We start from the raw sequence: 24,485 nt of genomic DNA on the forward strand, positions 1-24,485 counted from the left end.
GCAGAACCTTGGGCTATGTCTCCCTTGGCAGGCAGGAGAAGGGTGATAAAGAGCCAGCAAGAATGCTGAGGACGAAGAATCAAACAGGCCATAAGAGAAACAGAGAGGGCATGAAGGTGGCCAGCATGCCAAATGCTGGAGGATCATCAAGAAAGATGAGGTCTGAGAAAATATCATGAGAGAAACACATCATTTTGGTACTTTAGTCATTTTCATTGTAAACCAGCAGCAAGATGCATATTTAAATAGTAATTCCTTATATCAGTGTCAAGGATACTAGGAAACAGCAGTGGGTTTGGAGTCAGGGGAGCTGAGCTTGAATCCTAGCTATTGCACTTAGTGCACATGTGTGTGGCCATGGGCCAGGTGTGACCCTTCCAGGCCTGCTCTTCATCTGGGGAATGAGGACAACAGCCTGGGAAAACCCCAAGGTCCATCTAAACTCCAAGTCTGTGCTCCTTGCACGCTGATATTTTGTCAATCACTCGCCCTGACTTCATCTCACTGATCTGTGAGGGAGGGAGGCTGTGGATTAGCCCTCCATTTAATCTCTCCAAAGACAGACTCAAGACACGGACACTGACACTGGCAGGGACTTGGCTCACCTTGCCTCATGCGAGTTAGCGATTCAGCCAAAAGCAGATGTGGACAACCTGATTCTTGGCTGGCTCGTATTCTCATTTCCCTCACAGCCTCTCTAAACAATTTGCTTTGGGTGGCACACTGGGACATTTCTGGGCTAATCTCTATGCTATCAATTATCGTTGGTATTATGTCAATTATCCTAATTATTTGTACCGAAATCAATTCTCAGAACTGAATTTATGTAAATGAAGTCTAAAATTAAACCTCTCTTAAAGTTCCTAGACCTTTCATGATGACCTATTAATGGGAAATGTTTAATCTGAAAAATATCACCAACCAAAAAAAATTTTTAAATTTTTTTTTTTACAAGTTTTGGGGCCAGGAATAATTGAGTTTCAAATTCCAAAAATTTTATATCAGTAAATACAACTACTAATGATATTGTGTAATAATGAAAGTGGATTAGGATACAAGAGACCTGATTTCTTCTTGTATCTCTACTTCCTCATTAAGTGACCGTAAGATAGACTATTCACCCACTTTTGGGCTGATGTTTCCTCATTAAAAAAGGGGAGGTTGTATTAGATGATTTCTAAGGGTCTTCTAGCTCTGGTATTACAGGTTCTAGCATTTTAAGTCCCTCATACCTTTGACAATGTCTAGTACAGAGAGCACAAGGTTTGAAGTTAAATAATCTGAGCCGAAATTTTGTCTCTGGAACTTATAACCTGCGTAGCTTTGAGTAAAAACCCTTTAACCTGCCTGTACCCTCACCTTTTAGATGTATAAAACGGGGGTGGGTGGAGACCAGGCAGTCTTGACGCTACCTTCTGACTCTAAAATCCTACCCTGCTAGAAGGCAGCATTCAAGACCATTTTAAAAGGCTGAGGCTATTGGGGAAGCCCTGCCAGTGGGAGCCAGCCTCCTTACCTGCCGTCATCATTCCCTTGACTGGACCCTGGCTCAGGTAAGGCCGCAGAGGTGGGAAAAGCCACAGCCCCTGCACTGTTTTCAGCCCCAGAGCTGTGGAAGGCTGGCTCTGAGGCTGGGGGAGCCAGGGCGCTGCCCTCCGTGGGCGGGAGGGGCGGGTGGAAAGCGGGGGAGGTGTGCTTTCTATTGAGTGTGCCACATCGCCGACTGGCCTGGAAGTCCATAAGCTTCACACCAAAGCTACAGAAAGAAGAGAGAGTCAACACACCACGCAAGCCAACCCCGCCGAAGCCGCGCTCAGTCCGCTGGGGAGCACAGCGAGCCTTGGTGCCCAGTGTGCAGCGAAGCCACGCTGAGCCCCCACCGAGCTGCACCACGGCGCGCGGACCAAGGCGCCGAGGCACAGAGCCACCCCGACAGCCAGCACCAAGGAGGGCGCAGTGAGGGGAGACGCGGTCTCCTCCATCTGCGCGAGGACTGAGGAGACCGAGAGCCTAACGGGCCCCAGTCATGTCCTTGTCGGTGGCATGCAGGGGTGTCCGCTCCTCCCTTCCCATAGCAGCTTAGACTCTTGAAACTGTGGTCCATGGATACTGGAGGAAGAAGCTAAGACTGTTTAGCAAGAAGAAGAAAAGATTTTCTGCTCCAGCCATGGAAGAACTTCCTAACAGCTGGAGCTCTCCAAAAAGGAATGGGATGCCTTGGCAGGGGGGCTTTCTGTCTCTGCAAGTATTCAGAGTGAGTGACCGCTTACTGAGGGTGCTATAGATGAGACTCATGCTTCATGCACAGATGTGACTACACTTTATCTCTGAAATTCTATGATTTTGTCAACAACACTTGGATTAAAACAAGTAAGCTATGTTTCTACAAGGAGGTGCCAGAGGAGGGAAACCCACCTGGATCATGAATTGTATATAAGACCATCTACATGTTAAACCAAATAAGCATTACATCTCATTGTTGCCCAAGAAAAGATTATATCTTGGAATGCTTTAATAATAAGCTTTTTTCTTAATGAGACAGCATTGAGGACAGAGCTGTTAAAGTAAGGTCAGTCTTTACATGTTAAATCTGTATTAGATGAAAGGCAAAGCACCTTCTTCCTCTATAAATAGAGCATCTTTCTTGCATTGTAGTTAACTCAAACAAGCTTAGCACTTGGTTTTAATAAGGAATCCTGTTTTCAGCAACATACATATGGGTAGTATTTGTGTTAAAGACAAAGTCAACAGATTTCAGCCCATCCAAAGCCATGGCATATTTAACATTACTGGGACTCTAATATGGACACTATAGTATGGCTTGCTATAAAATATAGAGAGTCAGAATCTGAAAGAGGAAGACATGGGTTCAATCTTTGCTTTGGAAACATAATGGCATAATGAGCCTGGAAAAGTCATTTAACATCCCAGAGTCTCTGACAAGGACTAATTCACAGAGTAGATGCAACTTATGTTAGTAAGGGAGTTCCTCATGAAGAATTCCTCATATTAGTGAAATCACAGGTCAGATTCAAACTCTTCTCAATATTCCCCATGCTCTCCTATAATAGTAGTTGTAGTTTCAAAGCAGTATTAACCCAATGTCAAAAGTCCTAGACATGCAACTAATCTTCAGATTAGTTTATCTAACATGGAAAGGATGGGTGAAAGAAAGGAAGACAGAAAAGGAGAATAAGAAAGAAAATAACTAATCTTAACGCAATGATAAAAAATAACAGAACACCTAAATATATAAAATCTGAATTTAAACTTGAAAATAGAAGCTATATTTTTATTACAAACTAAAAACACTATATGGATTAAGAATTTTCAAATACACAGTAAATTTTCAAAAGGGGAAACACAAATTGTTCATAAATATCTGAAAAAGTTCTCAATAATAGCCAGAGATGCAAATTAAAACACAGTGTCTAATCTCAAACATCAAATTAGCAATAACAATTAAAAATAACAAGAATGAATGCATTAATTACAGGGAAAATTCAAATTACTAGAATCTTTTAAAAAGAAACTCTGGCAGTAGGGTATAAATGTTTTTTTTTAAACACACACACACACACACACACACACACACACACACACACCACACATCCCTTGGATTCAAGAATTCCATTCTTGTAAATATCCTGAGAGAATTTCTAAAAAGAACTTTTTTTTCAAATGCTGTTACTGCTGCTTTATGTGTTACTGGAAAAAAAAATACTTTGTGGGGAAACTGAAGCAGCCTAAAAGCATAATAATAGAGAAATGATAAAATAACTGATTATATTATAAGGTGATAAAGACAGGACAAGTACAATAGAAAAGAATTTGGAAGTGTTTTGTGAAATAATGTAAAAAGGGAAAAAAAAAAAAAGCAGAACCCAAAGAAAAATATAAAATGAAGAGTTAGTGTGAATGAATGGCCTACCAAAAAATTCTAATGAAAAATTACATGAAGTGTCTGAAAAAATCACATTTCATGAACAAAAGTTCATTTAAAAAAATAAATAGGTGCAAAAATAAGTTAGCATGGTTGATGTTTAAATTCAAGTCATTTTTTAAGCAAGAAAAGAAAAAAGGGAAGAGATAATACAAAACAAATTACCAATAAAATTTTATTTTCTAAAAAGTCAACAGGAGATAGGAAAGAAGAAAATAAAGATAATTTGAGATATATAAAAAATAAACTATGGAGATCAAAAGCAGTATCTTCTCAAATGAAAATGAAGAACATATAAATCATCCAAATTGCAATTCCAAAAGTTTTAAAAACTAATTTTCAAAGAAATTTGTTGTAAAGATACAAGAAAACATTTTTAATGCTCTTAGACTCCCAACTTTTACTTAACATAAACTACAAAAAAATTTTTTTTTTATTTTACAACTTTAAAAAGTATCATATGCAATATATTCAGGGGAGAAAAAGAAATTAAGGAGGACCTGAGACTATGGGCAGTAATCTGCCTACTTCTCAGAGTCCTTTTCTGAGCATGTCAGAACAAGCACATCCTTAGCAACTAGATAGTATGGAAGAATTTCCAAATTAGAGTCAGATGGCAGGGATGGCAAACATGCACAGGATGGGAGATAGGACTAGAGCACATCTAAGACCTCTTTCAAATCTTGAGACTCAATGATTCCAAACTAAAACTACAATTCTTTAAATGGTTAAAATCTGTTATGTTCAGTAGCATAAATACCATTGATTATGACCTGACAAATCGGCTCTTAATTGAAAAAGAGAGAGCTTATGCTCAACCTACCCCTCCTTCTTGAGCAAGTCTCCTTCCATCACTGCCATGCTGGCTGGCCTCTTCCTTTCCAGAGTGCCGGTGTCATAGTCATTCCCAGGGTGGGATAAGTGATTTGAGTTCGAGGATGGACCTACAAATGCTCCTGACACATTAAAATCCACCTCTGCAGAAAAAAATTCAGGAACAAATTAATTAAGGTATATGGCCCTGACACAAGGTCTCTACAACTGTCCAGCCCCCGGCCTGGAGAACCGTATGGGACAGAGCTGGTGTTTGTCCCACCCCTGCCCCCACAGGAAATCTTTACCTTCAGGAAAGAACCAGTCGGCATGCTGAATTATTGGCTCAATTACTGCAACCACATGAACGGATGTTGCTGCTGCCATGTCTGCAAGAGATCTACGAGGGAAATGTAAGAAGCTCAAGTGTTTCAGATGAATGAGAAATAAAATGCTAGCTGTATTCATCATTTCATCTCACTCCAATAATTCAAAAAGAAGAACGTTCTAGGCAGGCAGTGAAAATGTTAAACCCATGCAGCGCTGAGCCAATTCCCCCTTCTAAAGGAGAGAGGTAATGGGGAGCAACCCCTTTTAGTGGGCTCCTGTTTCACATCTTTGTTACTGCATGCTCTCTATTACACTGATCTATGTGCATAGGTAGGTAGACAGCCTGAAGCTTGGGGAGGAGAGAGAAATCTGCACCTCCTCAGGCATCTAGAACAAGACTTGACATAAGCTTATTATCTTCTAAATTAATAAATTAAAAATGAATACTTAAGCAACTAGAGGAAGCCTCTAGTATATTAGGTAGATCTTCTCTGTAGGATTTATGGGAAGGAGGAGCGCATAGAGAGGAGAAGCAAAGAGGCTCAGGACAGAGCCTTGGGGGTTGCTCACTTTCAGAGACCAGAAAGAGGGGGATAAAGAAGAAAAGGAAACTGAGGTAAGACGGGAGAAAAGAAGCAAAGGAGGAGAGGACCACAAGCAGCACACAGTATCCAGGAGGAAGAGGTAACAATGTCAAAAGCTGCAGACAGCTAAAGCAGAACGGACCCTGAAAAAATTAGGTCAAGGAGCTTATGAGTTGAGATGATTGTTAACTTTAAATAGAGTAGTTTGAGTGAAGCGATGGAATCAGATGTCAGAGTGCAAAAGGCTAAGAAGGGAGGAGGAAGTGAGGAAACGGACATGAGGGCCTGAGATTCCTGGGCTTCCTGGGAGCCCTGAATGCATAAGCCAAGCTGAAACCTGACCCGGGACGGCTGTTAGTGAGGGAGAAGCTTCTGTGGCGGAGACGAAAGCGCGGAGCATCCAGCAGCCAGCTGGCAGGGGAGTGTATGCTCCTCCAGTGGGCACTGTGGATAAGGAGGCAACAGATCCCACCACCTCCTGGGAACCTGTTGAACTACATTTTGAATTTCCAGTTTGACATCCATGCTTTGTGAAGTAAAGACATAAGGGAGTGCAAGGCTCGAGGGGAACAGTCACTTACCCTTCAGTTTTGGCCCACAGCAGGTTAGGACCCAACACTATTGCAATGTTGCTGGGAGTCATCTTGTTAATATCACTGGTTTGTGCAAGCTTTGCTAGGAACTTGATCAGATACCTGCCGAGGAAAGATGCACCTACAGTCAGATGGGCACTTCCGTAAGTGGGAGCTAAACAGTAAGGCGTGATTTGACTAGAATATTCGCGTGTGTTAAGTGATAAAGATAATTTTTGAGGTCAAGACAGGCTAGATTTCCACTTAAAGGAGATTAATGTCTTAAAGATTTTCAAATATCTACTAAAAAGAACTTCAGGCTGCCTGAATCTATTCTAAGATCAAGGCACAACTTTCTTCTTGGTCTTGTCCCTCCCTCCTCATTGATTATAATGATGTGGCTAACAGTAGCACTCCCCAACAAAGCATTACCAGAGGGAGAGAGGAAGGGAGAAAGAAAAGAAGGGAGGGAGGGAATGGACAGAGTAAAAGGATGAGGATAGGAGGAAGAAAAAAGAGGAGAGGAGGGGAAGGAGGGAGGGGAACAAAAGAGAAGAGGAGAAAAGGTCCAATTCTCATCTGCTGAGGAAAATGTGCAAGTCCTCAGGATCAAACTTTTAAGAACATAAGAGACACAGACAGATATTCAAAGTTCAAGCCAGGGTTGTTAAATTAATTAAAAGGGGAAAACATACAACTTAATTGATGTGTAGGAAACAGCAAAATGTTCAGGATTTTAAATAGGAGTGTTTGTTTTGGTAACAAGGAAAAAGCTAGGAAACTTTCACATGGGGCACATCTTCCTCTTTTATTGACCTCATCTTAAAAGAAGGATTTCCAAATAGACTTTTTTTTTTTTTTAAAAAGCTCTCTCATTTGTAGAATCACTAGGTCTGGAGCTAAAATGGGTCTCAGAGATCATGCGGTCCAGCTCCCTCATTTTATAAGTGAGAAAGCTAAGGTCCAAAGCCATTAAATAACTTGTCCTGGCCACATAGGCAGTGGGGCAAAGCCAGGATTCAAATCCAGGTGCTTGGAAACCACACTGCCTCTCTTGTGACTTATTTTGCTTATTTTTATTTAATTTAAAAACAAATCACTTTTGGTTAACAATGTGGAAGTTTAAAAAGTTTTCTATATTCTAAATATGACTTTGTTTTGTTTTAGGAAATTTTTAAAAATCCTTTTTGAAATAACTATTTTTATACAGGAAATCAAATAGGAAAACATGATTGATTATGGAAACATTTGCTTTATGACCAAATTTTGGGGAACAAAACTATTTTATAAAGCAAAACATACTTATAACCATTAGAATTTTATTTCTTACTGTGACAGAAAAACATCATTCTGTAACTTTTAAATTATAATACAATACAGCTAATAGAATAAGAATAAAGCCAACTAGAAGAGAGAAGTGCAATTTACACTTTTACAACTGCATCTTTCAATGGGATTATTTTAATAAAAGATTTTCTAATTGAACCATTATTTTTTAAGACTATTAGTCATTTTGAAGCATTTCTAGCTGCAATTTATTTTTAATGCTTTCCTTTGTGAGGACTTTTGTAGAAGCTTAGATAATAACTTTTTTCTTTCCACTAGGTTTACTGCTTGTCTATACTTTTTTGGTCTATAATCCATTACCTGGGGAAAAAGAGCCTAAAAGGGACACAGACAAACAGAGCCAGTAAGACCCCTACAAGATCGTGTAATCCCATATCTTTGGGGACCTTATCTACTTCAGATGGCAACAGAGCACAGAACCAGGTGGCTTGACCTCTAGGCCACTATTCTTTACCACACCCTCTTTACTATTGTGTTGATCCAAGTAGCAAAGATCACAGTTTTATAGTTTCTTATGCAAGATTCCTTTTTGTTTTACTTTGTGTCTTTGAATATTTATGCCTATTAATAAAATTCATACATTATAAAAATGGAAATTTTCAAAGAAAATAAAGTATGCTGACCTGAAGCAGATAGAATTGTCTAATGTACTGAAGATGTTCCCTGATAAAAAATGAATGAATTAACGAAGTGTGGTGAATTAGAATAAATAAGCTGAATGGGTATTGCAAAGGCAAAATCACTATTTTCTCAACTGGAACATCCTTCTCACCCATCTGCAAACTACACTCAATAAACTGATTAATTTACAGTTTAGCAGAAAATTCAACTGATCACCATTTTCAGATCAAATCTTCTTGACACCAAACAGCATATGAATAACAACAGTAAGAGTGAGATTCCTGTGATGAAAGCACTGTCCCTAATATTTCAGAGGGCTGAGAACTGTCTTTACCCGGCTGCCATTTTTACTAAGGGGGAACTGGATCACAGCGAAAAAGAGCAATAATACAAACCTGAAATTGGCAAAATTTGGCTTTGGCAATTTCTGGCATATGCTCCACAAATCTTGAAGTTTTTTGTCCTGGTCCTGCACACTGAAGCAAAAAAAATTCATATTTTATTAAATTCATCAAAATATACTTTGATCAAAGTGATATGAGTAAGACACTCCATCTCTTGGCTCCAGGCATTCTCTCTGGCTATCCTCCATGCTCGTGGCACTCTCCCTTCTCTGCTCCAACTAATGAAGTCCCTGGCTTCTTTTCAATCTCAACTAAAATCCTACCTCCTGTAGGACCCTTCTCCATCCCCTTTTAATTCTGGGGCCTACCCTCCCCTTACTTTCGATTCACCTTATACAAAGTTTTGCTTTTTATATATTTCTTTACATGGTATATCCATTTAATTCTAAGCTCCCTGAAGATAGAGATCATTTTTTGCCTCTTTCTGCATTCCCAGAATTTAGTATAAAGTCCATTATACAGCAGGCACTTAATAAATGTTTTACTAATTGATACTAACAATGACAGCTCATGTTTACAAGATACTTGAAGTCTTATAAAGCTGTTTCCTCACAATTCTTAAAGTAGTTTTCTCATTCTAGAAATGAGGAAATTGTGGCTCAGAAAAATTAAGATTTGTTCATAACTCCTAAGTGTTAAGAGTTTTTATTTATAAATCATCATCAAAAAAGTAAAGGGATGGTAGGATTATGTTGTGAGGATTTGAGAGGGTAATCTTTGGTTAGGTTTACTTACTAATGACAATAAAATCTTAGATTTCTTTAGAGCTTTTCAGTTTAAAATTCACTTTCTTTACAGCAATCGTGTAAGATAATAGGTATATTTTATAGTTAAAGATAGCGGAGTTCACAGAGGTTGTAGGTCTTGCTAAGGCAACACACCTAGCAAGTATCAGAGTCAGACTCAAAAAACCAGCTCTTCTGACTCAAAGTCCAGGACTCTCCCAACTACTCAGGGAATCAATTCTCCATCACCTTACCTAGCCACTTTTGTCCATTCTTCATAAAGATTAAAAGTCATTAAAGGTTCAGGCAATTCCCGTAAATAGGACTTCAAGGCACCTGAAATGACATCAATTTCTCAAGTGTGTATATGTGTTTCTATATATATTTGTGTATATACACAAACAGACACAGACACACCGATAGACAAACATAATACCAAAGCTTCCTTAAAAAAAAAAAAAAAAAAACTTTTAAGTACTCTATTTTGCTCCTTTCTAAAAACAAAAGGAAAACATAATGAGGATGGGAAGGAGAGAAAGTTTGTAAAATAGAACTTCTGTTCCCCTGAAAACATGTTGAGGGAGCAGTAGAAATTCTACACACTGTATATGCAGCTTCTAAGAGACAATGATTTTTCCAAGAAGATCCGCACTTTTGGGAAAGGAAACAGTATAACAACTATTACCATAAGCTACAAGATCCTTTTTTGGTTTACCTTCTTCATCCTATTCTGTGAGGTACCCTATTATAATGTCCTTTGAGGGCAGGAACTATCTTTTCCATTTATATTCTCCAAACCCAATACAGTTCCTGCCGTATGATTTTGGATTAGGTGTTCAAGAAGTACTTGTTTGTTGATTTATTCATTTATGTATCCACTTTTCATATGAGAAAACAGACAATAATGTAAAATAATCTGCCAAGGTCACACAGCTGTCCCAAAGTTAAGACTTGTGCCTCATGGCCTCTGACTCTGGGTCTATCTCTCCCCACTATCCCATTGTCTTCCCAATGGGGACAAATATACAGTTAGCAATACTATCATAATTTTTACAAAGTAACCAAATAAAATGTGTAAGCTCAAGCAAACTCTTTCCTGGAATCCCAGGATATCTGGCCAGGAAAAAATGTCAGTTTTACATTGAATATAAATTTTACTGTTTAAATGGGTACACTGATTTGTTCTCAAGCATGGTTCAAGATTGTGTCATCCATCTGCCATCATTTAGCCCAGTGTTCTTAACTTGAGGTCTGTGATTTTTAAAGAACTATTTTGATAACTGAATTTCAGTATAATTGGTTCCTTTTGTAATATTATGTATTTTATTTTACACTTTTAAAAAGAGGACTATCAGAAGGGGTTTAGAAGCTTTACCAGACTTCCAAAGCTAAGGACATATTACACTAGCAAGATGTTAACTGTTTACCTGCAACGGCATGTGGGTCTGAATAAAATTCATCCAGCTGAGATGTAGAACAATCTAAGGCAGCTTTTAGCTTCTTTAACTTGGATGCTCCAGCCCCAATTCTGAAAAGGCCCTATATAAAAAAACAATCACAGAAGCATAAAGAGTCAAAGCTGAAAGGACCAGCGAGAACATGCAATGTCAAACCTGGAAGGGACTTCAGAACTTGGAATGGCAGTTCTGGAAGGAGCCTAGGAAGGTAAGATTTCAGAACTGAAAGAAAACTGAGAACAGAAGACCTTAGAAGAGTCTGGTGAGGGAACCCTAGCACAGAGGACTTCAGAATCAGATGGGCTTTTAGGAACTAGCTCCTTCAGTTTATAAAGAAGAAAACCAAAGGTCTAAAAGGAGAAAGGACTTTCCAAGATCATATAACTAAAAGGGAACACTCAAAACCAAAGAATGGAGCATTTGTTAATGTACTCAGTCTTTGTTCCTAAAGTCAAAGAAGAAAGAGACAGAGAGAAAGGAAAGGGAAGTGGGCACAGGGAAGGGGCAAGAGTACTCTGGGGAGTATCTGAGGGAAGTCACATACCTCCTCCTTCATTCCAGTTTCTAAGAGCAGCATCACACAGGCTTCGATGGGCAGTGCAATGTCCCGCCCGCTTCGTTTCAGATGTTCTTCTAATGGCGTTCCAAAGGCAGGCTTTTCTGCCCATTTATCTATAGCAGCATAACATTTAGGAAGACAATAATTCATATCTTCACAAATCCATCTGCTTTCCCTACCACCAGAGATGGAACTTTAAGAAATTAGTAGCATGTAGGAAAAAAGAAAAATGTTTTAGTAGCTGAGATCCTACTAGCCTCTGAAAGATTAGCTTACATGCCACTTCATTCATTAAGCTTTCTCTCACTCCACCCTACCTTCCTTAGAAGACTTACATTGCCCATGGTTTTTCCCGCTTCAAAAGAGAAGTTTATAATTTTAAAATGCAATTATATTCTATTTTCTGTATTCTGAATATTTTGTATCCAAGCTTGTCTTCCTAACAAGACTTCAAGTTCCTTGAAGAAAAGTGCCATTTTATCCATTTATGCGTCTTTCTTATTGGAATTATAATGCCCCTGTTCCATCAGAACTGCCCTCTGTTCTTATTATGCATAAGCTAGAGGTAGCAGCAAGGTGGAGTTTAGTTGCCTAGTACAGGGAAAATACAAAAACAAAAAACATTCATTAAGTAATTATTGCATGCAAGATACTATTCTTGGTCCTAGGTCCTTTTAAAGAAAGAGTTTAAATGGGCCATGATCCCCTCCTCTTAGAACTTACAGTCCAGAGGGATACATAAAACATATGTTGTTAAGTTACATGAAAAAATTACAACACAAACAGCTGTTTAAGACTAGGGTGAGCAGGTGGATCAGGAAAGCATCACACAAGTGATATAGCATTTGAGTTAGACTTTACTGAACAGGCAGAAATTCAGCAGGCAAAGTGGGTGACAAAAAGACATTCTAGGAACAAAGAACAGATGGAACAGAAGCACAAAGATGTAAGAATGGAATGCAAATATGAAGCCAGATTTGGATAGAACAGTCTGGTTTAGCTGGAGCATGTAATGTGTGGAAGGAGATGAAGCTAAAAGGGAGGAGGGGTGGGACCAAATTCAAATGCCATAAGGAGTTCAGACCTGACTCCGGGAGACACAGAGCCACTGATGACTTCTGGGCAAAGGAGTGATATAGCCAAACTTACACATATGGAAAATGAGTCCTGCAGCAACTGAAGGACGGATTAAAGGAGAGAGAAAGTAGAAAGAATAAGAACTTAAAGAGGCAACTTCAGCTGTCCGAGGGCATGGTAATAAGGGTGGTGACAGCAAGGGGAATTGAGAAGGTCTAGATGTCAGATGTGGTGGAGGTGGAATTGATGGGCTACAGTAATTGAATGGATGGAGGTGGTGAGGGAAGAGGAAATAAATCGAAGATTATAAGCCTTCACCTCATGAACTAGTGGGTAGCACAGGCAGAAATTCTAGTTTAAGGAAAAAGAAAAATGAGCTCTGCTTGGGATAGTCACAAGTTAAGTTGCATGTTGTTCTCCTTGATAGTAAGCTCCTTAGTGTTAAGGCTATCTGTATCTGTATCCTCAGCACCTGACACACAGAAGGCACTTGATAAGTGTTTGCTGATTAACTGATGGGACATCCGGCTGAAGAAGTTCTAGAGAAACTTGAGGATACAGATCTATAACATGGGGAGGTTATGTTTGGACAGACAGGGAGAAAAACAGACTGCGGTTGGGGCAGTCATGTGCATAGAAGTGGGACTTCAAATTATGGGGGTGAAGGGCATTGCCAGAGAAGAAAGTAGAAATAAGAGAGAAAGGACAAGGACAGACATTCAGACCAGAAAAATGCAGAAGTGAGGAAAATCAAAGCTGAATTGAGATCAGAAAACCAGTTATGGCTCTATCTTTAATTTGCTGTAACTTGCAGTACAATTTTGTCCAATGTAAAAAGAGTTTGGACTAAGTGATCTTGAAGGTCATTTCTGATCTTCTATGTCTGATATTCTATGATCTTGTTTTGGGTTGAAAAACATTAGTCCTTGGAGAGACTTACATGAACTGGTGCTAATTGAAATGAGCAGAACCAAGAGATCATTATATACCTCAACAACGATACTGTTTGAGGATGTATTCTGATGGAAGTGGTTCTCTTCGATAAAGAGAACTAATTCAGTTTCAATTGATCAAGGATGGACAGAAGCAGCTACACCCAAAGAAAGAACACTGAGAAAGTAATATAAACTGCTTTCATTTTTGTTTTTCTTCCCGGGTTATTTATACCTTCTGAATCCAATTCTCCCTGTGCAACAAGAAAACTGTTTGGTTCTGCACACATATATGATGTATCTAGGATATACTGTAACCTATTCAACATGTAAAGGACTGCTTGCCATCTGGGGGAGGGGGTGGAGGGAGGGGGGAAAAATCGGAACAGAAGTGAGTGCAAGGGATAATGCTGTAAAAAATTACACTGGCATGGGTTCTATCAATAAAAAGTTATTTAAAAAAAAAAAAAGAAAGAAAAACATTAGCCCTTTTTTTCTCTCAAAAAATACTTAGCACCAGCTTTCTAGTTAGAGGAAATATCTGTTTCAATCCGGATTCTACTGTGGGCAAGTAAATCATTTAATAAAATTTAAAGAAGCATCAATCTTGGTTCTTTTGTTCAGAGTCTCACTTAAGCAGAGTTAAAGACTGAGCTAGAAGGGATCTTATAAAACTTTCCCCCCTTCCCTTTTGATCTGTTTGTTTGTTTGTTTTTGAGCAACATGACAAATATGAAAGTATGTTTAGAAGAATTGCATGTATAATCTATAGTGGATTGCTTACAGTCTAGGGGAGGGGGGTGGAGAGAAGGGAAGCAGAAAAACTGGGAACACAAGATTTTGCAAAGTTGAATGTTGAAAACTATCTTTGCATGTATTTTGAAAATAAAAAGCTGTTATTTAAAAAAAGGAGGTTTTTATCATAAAAAAAGATGATGTACAACATTTATTTATTTATTTTCTCTTCTCTTTTTTATTTTATTTTATAATAACTTTATATTGACAGAATCCATGCCAGGGTAATTTTTTTACAACATTATCCCTTACACTCGCTTCTGTTCCGATTTTTCCCCTCCCTCCCTCCACCCCCTCCCCTAGATGGCAAGCAGTCCCATACATGTTAGATACCATATCTATTTTAGCTCACTTTTATCAAACCTGATAAGAGAGAAAATAATTCCCCAATAGAAATAGAGTTCTGAAGGCTTGAGTTTTACACATATATGGGACTTGAGCTTCCTCTTGATCTCCCCTCAAGCTGTCATTCCTTTCTCTATCTTCTCTTTAATAGCCTCTTAGTTATCTATTCTTGCCTTTATTTACCTTCCATTCCTTGTAATCTAGCTTTCAATTTCTCTGCCTGACTCTCCAAATTTATCAGTGATTTTTCATCTGCTAAATCCAAAAGCCTCTTCCAATCCTCAGATACTTCAATTTTCTGCGATATTCAACACTCCCATTCATTCCTTCCCTTCTTGAAGATGCTGTCTACTCCATGGTGAGACTATTTTCTCTTCCTGGTTTTCCTCAGATTTTCCTGTGATTGTGCCTTTTCAGCCTCCTCCTAAACCATATTATTCTGCAAATTAAGGATAGACAGAGCCTTTAAGTCTCTGTGCTGGGCTCCTTTCTTCCTACTCCCTTAGGGTCAATCACCAATGCTTTGTTCAATCATCATTCCTAAGCAGATATTTCCAAAACTTTCTCCTTTTTGTGCCCACATTTCCAGCACAATGCTCATACTGTTTGTTGAAGTATATTGAACTAGCCAGAGTTTTCAATAACAAGCTTGTGAATATATATAATTATATGATACAAGAACTAATTGTTGAAAGATCCTGTTAAAAATACTTTATTCTCCCCCCCCCCCAAAAAAAAGCATAAAGCATTCCTATCCTTCTTAGCTATGCTCCTACAATGTGGATTATGGTCACTTGGATAATGACAATTAAAACACACACACACACACACATACACATCCCCATCATCTGTTAGCCACAAGCTATCACTCACCTCTCTCCTATATAGTCAGTGTCCCAGTAACCCTCAGAAGAACTAAATACATGTGAAGAAAATTATCATGTCTCACAAAAGTACAAACTCCCAACTAATTATCAAATGTTAACTACAGAAAGATAGGGAAAAGGGAAAACAATCATGAAGAAGTGTGAGGAAAAGGAATAAAAAAGAAAAATAAGGGTATGAGAAGGTATGAAGGATATTCTGTAAAGACCCTATTGTAACAGTGCCTTCCAATTAGCCTCAGCTTCGACTGCTCACATTGTCCTGAAGAAAATGCTGGGATCAGTTGCTACTGTGACACTAAATGATAATCCAATACTCTTCTTGCTCATCTAAGAATTATTCCACTTACAAAGTACTTTCTTATCAAAGGTTCCATGCAATAAGTGAAATACATTTATGCTCATTTGGTAGAAAAGGAAACTGAAGAGAAGTTATATGACTTGCTTCTTCATTCCAAGGCAAGGGGTCTTTCTTTCCATGAAAAGACTTTCCACCTCATTAGGCAGCTCAGCCCCAGAACTCTTCCTTGTTTGGTTGTTGTCTATCAGACAGAGGATCAGAATGACATCAGTGTGTTAGAGTCAAATTATAGTGTGTCTGACTGTGGCTGATCAGATCAAATCGAGCTCAGAGTGCTCTGCCACAGCTTGGATACAAATAGTCCCTATAAACATCTGTGGGGATGGCTTCTCTAACTTTGCACATCTCATGTTTCTTCTAAGCTAAGTGAATTCTACTTTGCTCATAGAGATCAGCACCTTTTCTAATGAGGATGGACCATGCTGGCTGGTCCTGTTGCTGTGTCTTTCAAATCATACAATCAATCCTAAAGTTCTTAAGAGAGACCTTGACAGTGTCCTTGTGTTGCTTTTTCCATCCACCATGACAGCCCCTGCCCTGTGTGAGTTCTCCATAAAACCAGCAAGTGCACATTTGGCGTTTGAACAACGAGGTCAGCTGAATGGAGTCAGGCTCTCTGCAGCAGAGTTGGAATGCTTGGCAGTTTAGTTCAAGAAAGAACTCAGTGACTGGTATCTTAGCTTGCCGGCTCATCTTTAGAATATTTCTGAGACAATTCAAATGGAAGTGATTCCGTAGCGCATCAGTCTCATAACCTGACGGTCATGAGTTCAAGTCTTCCATAGTGCATCTGCAGAAATCCCTCTCTAGTTCTAGGGATAAGTAAAACCTGGAGATTTTTTTTCTCCTAGATCATGTTCCTTTATCTAGGAATCACTCCTAGGACAATCTCCCAAAAAGATTTTTTTTTTGACACTTCAATCATCAAGCAATATTTACTGGATGTCTACTGTGTACAAGGTATCATTCTAGGCGATGTGGGAGAAACAAGATGAAGAAGGCCTGGTCCTTGTCCCTCAAGAAACTGATTTTAGTAGGAATATGGGACATATAGGAAAAGATGTCAATGTAGGACATATTTTGAAAGTGTCAAATGGCTGTACAGCTAGTAGGTAATCTAAGGATTTTTGAGGAAAAAGGGGTCACTCAAGGTTTCAGTGGTCAGAGAAGGTTGGAGGTGGAACTTAAGCTGAGCCATAAAGAATGGGTAAAATTAGGGCAGCTGGGCGGCGCAGTGGACATTCTGAGCTTGGAGGCAGATAAGAGTTCAGTTCAAATCCAGCCTCAGGCACTCATTAACTGTGTGACTGGGCAAGTTACTACACCCTGTTTGCCTCAGTTTTCCAACTGTAAAATAATCTGGAGAAGAAAGATGACAAGCTACTTTAGTATCTATAGAAAGAAAACTCCAACCAGGGTCACAAAGAGTCAGGCACGACTGAAATGACTGAACAATAACAATACAAATGAATATGTATCATTGAAATTGGTGCTTGGAATTAGAGCAGTGCTTTACATCCTTCAGGCTTAGCTACAACAGGAGAAACAAGCTAGACCTGAGTGCTAAAACCTAGGCTTGTCTATTAAATTCTGGAAAGTTATTACGTACTTCTGGCCTGTACTGAAGCTTTTTGCTTACAGAAATAAAAAGTCAATGGTAAACCTCCAGAATGAGCAGTTTGGAGTTACTGGCTGACCATTCACCCTTTCTCCCACAGATCTGGCAGATTTCCAGGATGCCTGCGCTCAATTCTTAAATGACCTAGTTTCTAAGTTTCTTATGATAGGGATGCTAAGAAATGAACATTAAATGTTTGATGTGTAAAGAACTATGGACATAAAGTTGGGAAAGCAAGAAACTAACATGGCGAACTAAGCTTGGAAAAAGTACAGACTATCATAAGAGTAGCTCTCTAGCTAAGGCTGAAGGATGAGTAAATTCCAAGCACCAACTTAAATGGCTCATATTCATTCATATCTGCTGTCTCGGTCTGTCTTCCTCCCCCCCAGCATGCCCACGCGTGCACACATACATACACACCCCCCTTAAAGAAGTGATTATCAAGGTAAATCTACAGTCCTCATATTGGGGGTATGATCTTCAATAGTCCAAGATCAGGGATCAAATATGCGATGCTCTTGGGGTGAAAAGTTCCACATAAAGGAAGAAACAGAGAATAAATGGCCTCTGATCTGATCCTCACCAGGAAGCTGAGCCTTCACTAGCCATAGTGATGTGTGACACCGATTTTCAGAACACTCAGAAAATTCTAGGATGACTTTTTGGAAAAGGATTTTTAGGAAGTTTCAGCTCTAGGGTTAAATACTGCAGCGACTCAACTATTAGATTCTGGAAAAGACAATGCACCTTATACCTTCATGTATCTCAGAAAGGCGACAGAATAACATTGTGCTCCCCCTCCTTCCCCCCCCAAAAAACACAACAGGTTTTGTAGGTTTCAGAAGGACAAGTGTTTTGTTAGTACGGTAAATCTACTTTAGGAGGAACAAGAGTATGCAATAGCAAGAGATGAAAGTATGCTGGGGCACAGCACTTCCCAGAAGAAAGGGGGGCATTACTGTTAGGGACTGCATGCAGAGGAGGCCAGGAGAAGAAGACTGCAGAGGGGGCAGAGGCAGAGAGAAGACTGAGGCAACAACACAAGTTACATTACCTTGATGGGCCTGGATTTCAGGGAGTGCCTTTTCTAAGACAGCTAAGGCTTTTCTATGGTAATCTGCTTGGGCTTCTAATAACTGGGAACAGAACCCACATTCAAAAACAAAGGAAATGTTAGCGTTGATGAACACATCACAACATGGTTGAGCAAAAGAAATGTGGTATTTGTTTTCAATGGACAAAACATACAGGTCTTCAAACAACACCACAACAACTCATTTTTCTAAAACTGAACATTACACAGAAGGATAATCAGACCTACCGTAACAAAGTATCTGGCATACTCCCCTTCTTTAGCCACAAAGTTATACATATCTGCAGCAAGTTGATCCTAGATTAAGTAAAAGAGAAGAAAGAATCTGTGATAAAGGTTACAAAAATAATATCCTTTGTGTCCTAATTGCTGAGAATACATCCTGAACATGTTACTGAAAACCCACAAAAAAAGGTTGGATATTTTCAAGGTTTTCTACATTATATGTAGAAGCAAAAATCTGGAACCAACTTAAATGTACAAGAGAGGAATATCATTAATAAACAGTGGAATGTTAATGTGACACAGAATATTATGATGCAATTATAACTAAAAAATATCAAGAAATCTGGGAAAACCCTTATAAAATAATGGGGGGAAAATCCTGGAATAATGAAGCACAACCTAATAGTGAGCATATGAGGGAAAGTAAATGAAAATAAAGAGAAAGAATTCTGACAGAGCATAGAGGAAGTGACTAAGGGGGTGTTATAATATTTTTTGCATTCAAATAAATTTAAATAATATTTATCAGGAAAACTTACTCTTTTGTACTAACATTCAATGTTACATTCTTAACAAAACAGACTGCTGTTGTCATTAATCAAGTTTACCTTGCATTGTTCCACTTTATTTGCAGCCTCATCCATCTCTTCTTTTAAAGAGTCTATCTTTGATGGAAGCCCCTGAAAGTTAGTTCCTGAAGACTTATGAGCCTGATTCCACCTGCAAATTAAAGAAGAACTGAATCAATGTTGCCCTTGTAAACCCAAGCTCATAAAATAATGGTCAATGGCTGACAAACTTCTCACTAACCATCTCCTGCACTGGGAAACAAGCTATATACTGAAAAGTTTTTTGTGAGTATAAAAGTTTAGAATGTCTCTGGAAAAAAGGCTAAGAACCATGAGGAATATGGTAAATAAACGCAATCAAAGATAGTCAACCTTCAGATCAAATTTGTTGTCTCCTAGCAGTAAATAACCCCCTAAACAACTTCTTTCTCTTTTCTATGGGCATTATTGAAAGAGTGCTAAAGTACTTGCCCATAAGCAACTAAGTATTGCTTTCATTTGATCTCACTCCATATTCTAGCTCCAAACCTCTACTACAATCAGCCTCTCATCTAAGAATCCATGTTCTCCATAATATCCTATTTAGGAATCCTTATCACACTAAAACTTCAAGTTCCTGTCTTTCAGACACCTTTCTGGGAAAAAGTCTCTCAGGTCTTTAGAAACTCTCATACTTTCAGAGTATGAGCATTCTGATAGCCTTAACAACAAAAGTTCCACCACAGCATTTCCTCATTGGATAATACCTGAAATGTTGTGTCCATTGCTGAGTAACACATTTTAGGAAGGCCACTGAAAAGTGTCCAAATAAAGGTGACCAATAGGATATGAAATTATGTCATAAGGAACAGCTGGAAGAACTATGAATATTGGCAGGAAGAGAGAGAAAAAATTTCTAACACAAGGTTTTGCAAGGGTAAATATTGAAATGCATATGTTTTGAACATAAAAAGCTTTAATTAAAAAAAAAAAACTATGAATATTTAGCTCAGCAAAGAAACACTTAAGAGGAAGCATAATAGAAATCTTCAAATCCTTAAAAGACATTAGTCTGTCCAACTCCAGAAAATAGAGGAAAGAGGAAATAGATCTGGGTTCAATGAGAAGGAAAACTTTACCCAGAGTGTTCAAAAGTATTATAGGATACTTTAAAAAGTAGTCTCCATCATAGATAAGTATCAGATTGAAGCATCTTCCTCTTTTCCTAGTCTAACCCTTTTTAATATACTATTTCTAACCAAATGACAAAGTGACTACATAACAAAACTTTTTTGAACTATATAAACTAAAAATCCACATGTTCTAAGTAACATCATGAAGGCTTCATCTATGCATAAAATATTACGAGTTTTGAGACATGCATTACTCCTAGATAGCTAAAGCTGCTAGAAACTTGAGGGCAGTGTAAATTAGTATTTTTTCAAAAGCAACCTTCTATGTTTACCTAGCTCTGACAGAATCCCAGTCTAATACCAATTTTGAAAGTTGTTTCCTTTGTTTCTGAATGTTTGGGATATCCACCTGGAATAAAGAAGACATGAAGCTATGAAACTCAGGTTTAAAAAAAAAAAACCTTCAAGAAATTGAAAAAACACACTTTAAATTTCTAAAACTTTATCTAATGCCTCAAGGGGAGCAGAGGAGGGCCCTGGATGCTTGAATTCTTTATCAGTGGAGCTAAGGTTCCTACAGCTCCTAAGCGGCAGGAAAGCCTTCAAGTAAAGGTCTGGCAATGGGCTGTGTATCTGGTCTCCAAAGACTAGCTGTGGAAAAGCCATATATCACTAAGAATTTTGCTTATCTGATAAGGGATTTTTTTTCTTCAGCAAATCATGAAGAACCATCAAGTAAAGTATGAACAGATTTTAAAATGGGTGGGTACAACATACTAATGCTATTTCGGCTTGCCAAAGCATCAAATTTCACAGGCCAATCTGAGAGAAGTTTGTGTGTGTATATGATATATCTCTACACATATAGAGACACATATATAATAACAAAATAAATTTGTTCATCCACTTTCAGACATTCATGCTGAAGTCCAATAGCCAGCCTTCTTCTCAAAAAATTCCAACTTAAATTTTCATCATTAAACTTTATTTCTTTGACATCATAAAACAAAATAACTTACCTCTGCAATATTACTCAGTGGTTCCATGATCTCTTTTTCAACAAAAACTTCATGTTGAGAGAGTTCCTGAGCCAAAAGATTCTGGGCTTCTCCACAAGATTCCAGCATTTTCCTTTAAAAGCAAAACCCTCAAGTAAACAAAAGCCATTAAGAAATTAAGCGCTACTAATAATTTACAGAGATGAATATCACTGTTAGCAACATGCTCTGTATAAACAAAATACAAAGATTGCAATATAAATGAAAAGAACAAAAATAAAGGGAAACCCAATACTATGTAACTCTGACCAAATCTGTTTCTAAATAAAAGAAAATACACCTTCTCTTCTCTTCAGAAATGGGTGACTATGGATATGGAAAAAGTACTTCACTATCAGACTAACCTAATGTATTGATTAGTTTTGTTAAATTGCTTCCTGCACCCATTTCTATTTTAATTTTTGTTTCAAAGGATTATCTGCAGAGCAAGAAGGGGAAGGAGATAATTTGCAAATTTAAGTGAGGCCAAAAAGAAAACCATTCAAATTTTTTAAAGATGCACAGAATTCTAAGTTGAATAAAATTCTTCTTCATGGTGCAGAGAAGCAGAGCATCAAATTCTCGAAAAGTTATGTCAGCATGGCATAAGCTCATATATTTTTTGACCCATGAAAAAGAAAACTGTAATGGCTTTTAGTGGCCAAGGTCTTGGATTGCTCTCTTGTTTTTCTATTACAAAAGTGGCAGAACTGAAGGAACAAAAGCATATTCATATGAATAGTCTAGCAAGAAACAAAACCAAGTAACATGAAGGAGTTGCAATTAAGAGAAGGCTGGCTCACAGGTTCTTTTCAGAGAAATGAAGAGTCTAGCAGAATTGCTTCATGGTGTGCCTAAAAGCAACAAGAAATCTCACTTTCACGGGACCCTTGTTCAGCTTATCTCACAGCAGTCAGGATATATACTGGCTAAGAAAACATTTTGAATCCAGTTGGAGATTGACATATCAACATTAGTCAAATAGAGTGAAAGAGACTATATAGATTCTAGGGTCTGGAAGACACTGGAAGAACTGGAAAGGATCATCTAATCCAAAACCCTCATTTCACGTTTGAGGAAAATGAAGACTGGAAAGGTAAAATCACTAGTCATACAGATCATATGCCAGAACTGGGATTTAACCACAGATTTTTTGACTCCAAATTCACTTTGTATTTCCTTGTAATATGCTGCTTCTCAATTTTATGAAGAACTTAACAAGACTCTAAATCCAGGGTTCAACATAAGCCACCATGATAGACAGTGACTTCCATGAAAATGTGGGCACAGAGAAAAATACAAAAAACAAAACAAAACACATAAACTGAAAAATATGGCTCAGGACAAAGAAATGAGATCAAAGGCTTAGAGAGAATCAAAAGCCATATGACATGCAAGCATGTGTATGCATACACACAAACACAAATTTTTTAAAGATAGTTTTGAGATCAGAGTGAACACTAAATATTTAAAACGGTATTTATAACTTAATATATGGGAAAGCAATGTTACTGATGATCTGCATCAGATTATTGGGATGGTTAGAACAAAGCTGTAAATTAGTATCAAATTTAAAGACAGAAGATAAGACATTGTATGCAATTATAATAGTTGCTGACCCTGAAAATGTACAAAAGTAGATTATGACTCATTTCTATCATTTCTTAGAAAAGCTTAACTTAAGCAAAACAAGCACCCAAATGAGGAAGTTAAAAAAAAAAAACAACTCAAGCCACTTCAGCCAGTAAACCATCTCCTTATTAAACAAAGAAATATAGTGGTCCAGAGCAACAATAATTCAGGGTATAAGTTCATTTGCAAAATAACATAAAAGAGCAACACCAAAACAAGGTACAAGCTCATGCATAAATAAAGCATTACAAAAGATTATGTGAGAAAAGTATTTGTCATATTGTTTCTCAAAAAAGGAAAAGTAGTGGAAATAAGAACTTGCAGATAATTAATATTAATAATTAATAAATAATTTATAATTAATTTATTTTAATAAACAAAAAATTGATAAATGAAACTGAAGAACAACAAAGAAACTAAGTTCTCTAGAGTGAACAATTTTCATTACAGATAGCAGTGGTACTACCACATTTGGACATGAATACAACTGCAATCGATTTAATATATAAAGTAGTATAAATCATGCAAGAAAATGAAGTTGGGAAAAACAGCTAGACTTTTGCTTCCTCTTTGGTACTACAACTATTGAAGATTTCACACAGGTAGTTTTGTTTTTTGTGTATGACACTTTTCCTTGTGACAAAACATGGCTTTTGGAAAGAAATAGATATTGTGCTATAGGCAACAAAATACAGAAATCTATTTTCAAGAGACCTTAAAGAGTGAATCTAAAAGAATAGGAAAAAATGGACATTATTATAACAACGACCAAAAATGAAATTACAAAAACCAATTAACAGCTAACCTACCTGCCAGCTTTATAAACTCTATAAAAATATTTATGGTAATGATAAATGTATTTGTGTGTGTGTGTGTGTGTGTGTGTGTGTTGTGTGTGTGTGTGTCTACATCTACCTCTCTATATATAGAGAGGGGGATATATTTGACAAAAATATAATAAGGCTGGCTTCTACAATCTATTTTATTTAGTAGTCTATATCTTCACTGATATGGTGAAGTATGAAATATGACTGAGAGGTGTGTAGAGAATGTAAAATCTATATGTTTACTGCTTTTGCCTTTTTGTCATCCCTAATATTTAATGACAGTGCCTGGCACATACTTAATAAATGCTTACTACCCTGATTTAGAATGATAAAACCCATATAATTTGCATTATATACATATATATGTGCACACATACATACAAACACACGCAAGTTTGTTGGAGTAAAACAACTACCTTAAAGATTCAGCAAGGTGTCTGTCATATATCTGAAGATCAAATAATATTTCATGATTGATGCAACCAGAGAAGTTAACTTTGTTAAATGCCTGCCATCACATGAGGCATAATTCACCACTTTCATGGCCATGCCCTTGGAAGAGGGATTTTCTCTAGATGGTGAGGGTCTCCAGACATTATCACTTGTGGATTATATCTGAG

The 24,485-nt window shown here is 37.8% G+C and overlaps 1 protein-coding gene across 4 annotated transcripts in view; it reads right to left on the reverse strand.

Moving 5' to 3' along the window:
• Positions 1-24,485, reverse strand: part of ARHGAP17 (Rho GTPase activating protein 17) — a 129,381-nt gene that overhangs the window by 16,250 nt on the left and 88,646 nt on the right. For 3 of the 4 annotated variants that reach the window (XM_051967246.1, XM_051967254.1, XM_051967262.1), the window contains exons 5-17: positions 21,389-21,500; positions 20,702-20,778; positions 19,297-19,408; positions 18,692-18,760; positions 18,425-18,506; positions 11,341-11,468; positions 10,767-10,878; positions 9,594-9,675; positions 8,606-8,686; positions 6,252-6,365; positions 5,065-5,156; positions 4,767-4,920; positions 1,517-1,756 (exon numbers count right to left, since the gene is read on the reverse strand). In XM_051967246.1, the coding sequence (XP_051823206.1) occupies positions 1,517-1,756; positions 4,767-4,920; positions 5,065-5,156; positions 6,252-6,365; positions 8,606-8,686; positions 9,594-9,675; positions 10,767-10,878; positions 11,341-11,468; positions 18,425-18,506; positions 18,692-18,760; positions 19,297-19,408; positions 20,702-20,778; positions 21,389-21,500 (1,455 nt within the window). The remainder of the gene's footprint in view (positions 1-1,516; positions 1,757-4,766; positions 4,921-5,064; positions 5,157-6,251; positions 6,366-8,605; positions 8,687-9,593; positions 9,676-10,766; positions 10,879-11,340; positions 11,469-18,424; positions 18,507-18,691; positions 18,761-19,296; positions 19,409-20,701; positions 20,779-21,388; positions 21,501-24,485) is intronic. The other variant, XM_051967269.1, reaches the window with a different exon arrangement.

Source organism: Antechinus flavipes, chromosome 1 (assembly GCF_016432865.1).
Source record: "Antechinus flavipes isolate AdamAnt ecotype Samford, QLD, Australia chromosome 1, AdamAnt_v2, whole genome shotgun sequence".
NCBI classification, from domain to species: domain Eukaryota; kingdom Metazoa; phylum Chordata; class Mammalia; order Dasyuromorphia; family Dasyuridae; genus Antechinus; species Antechinus flavipes.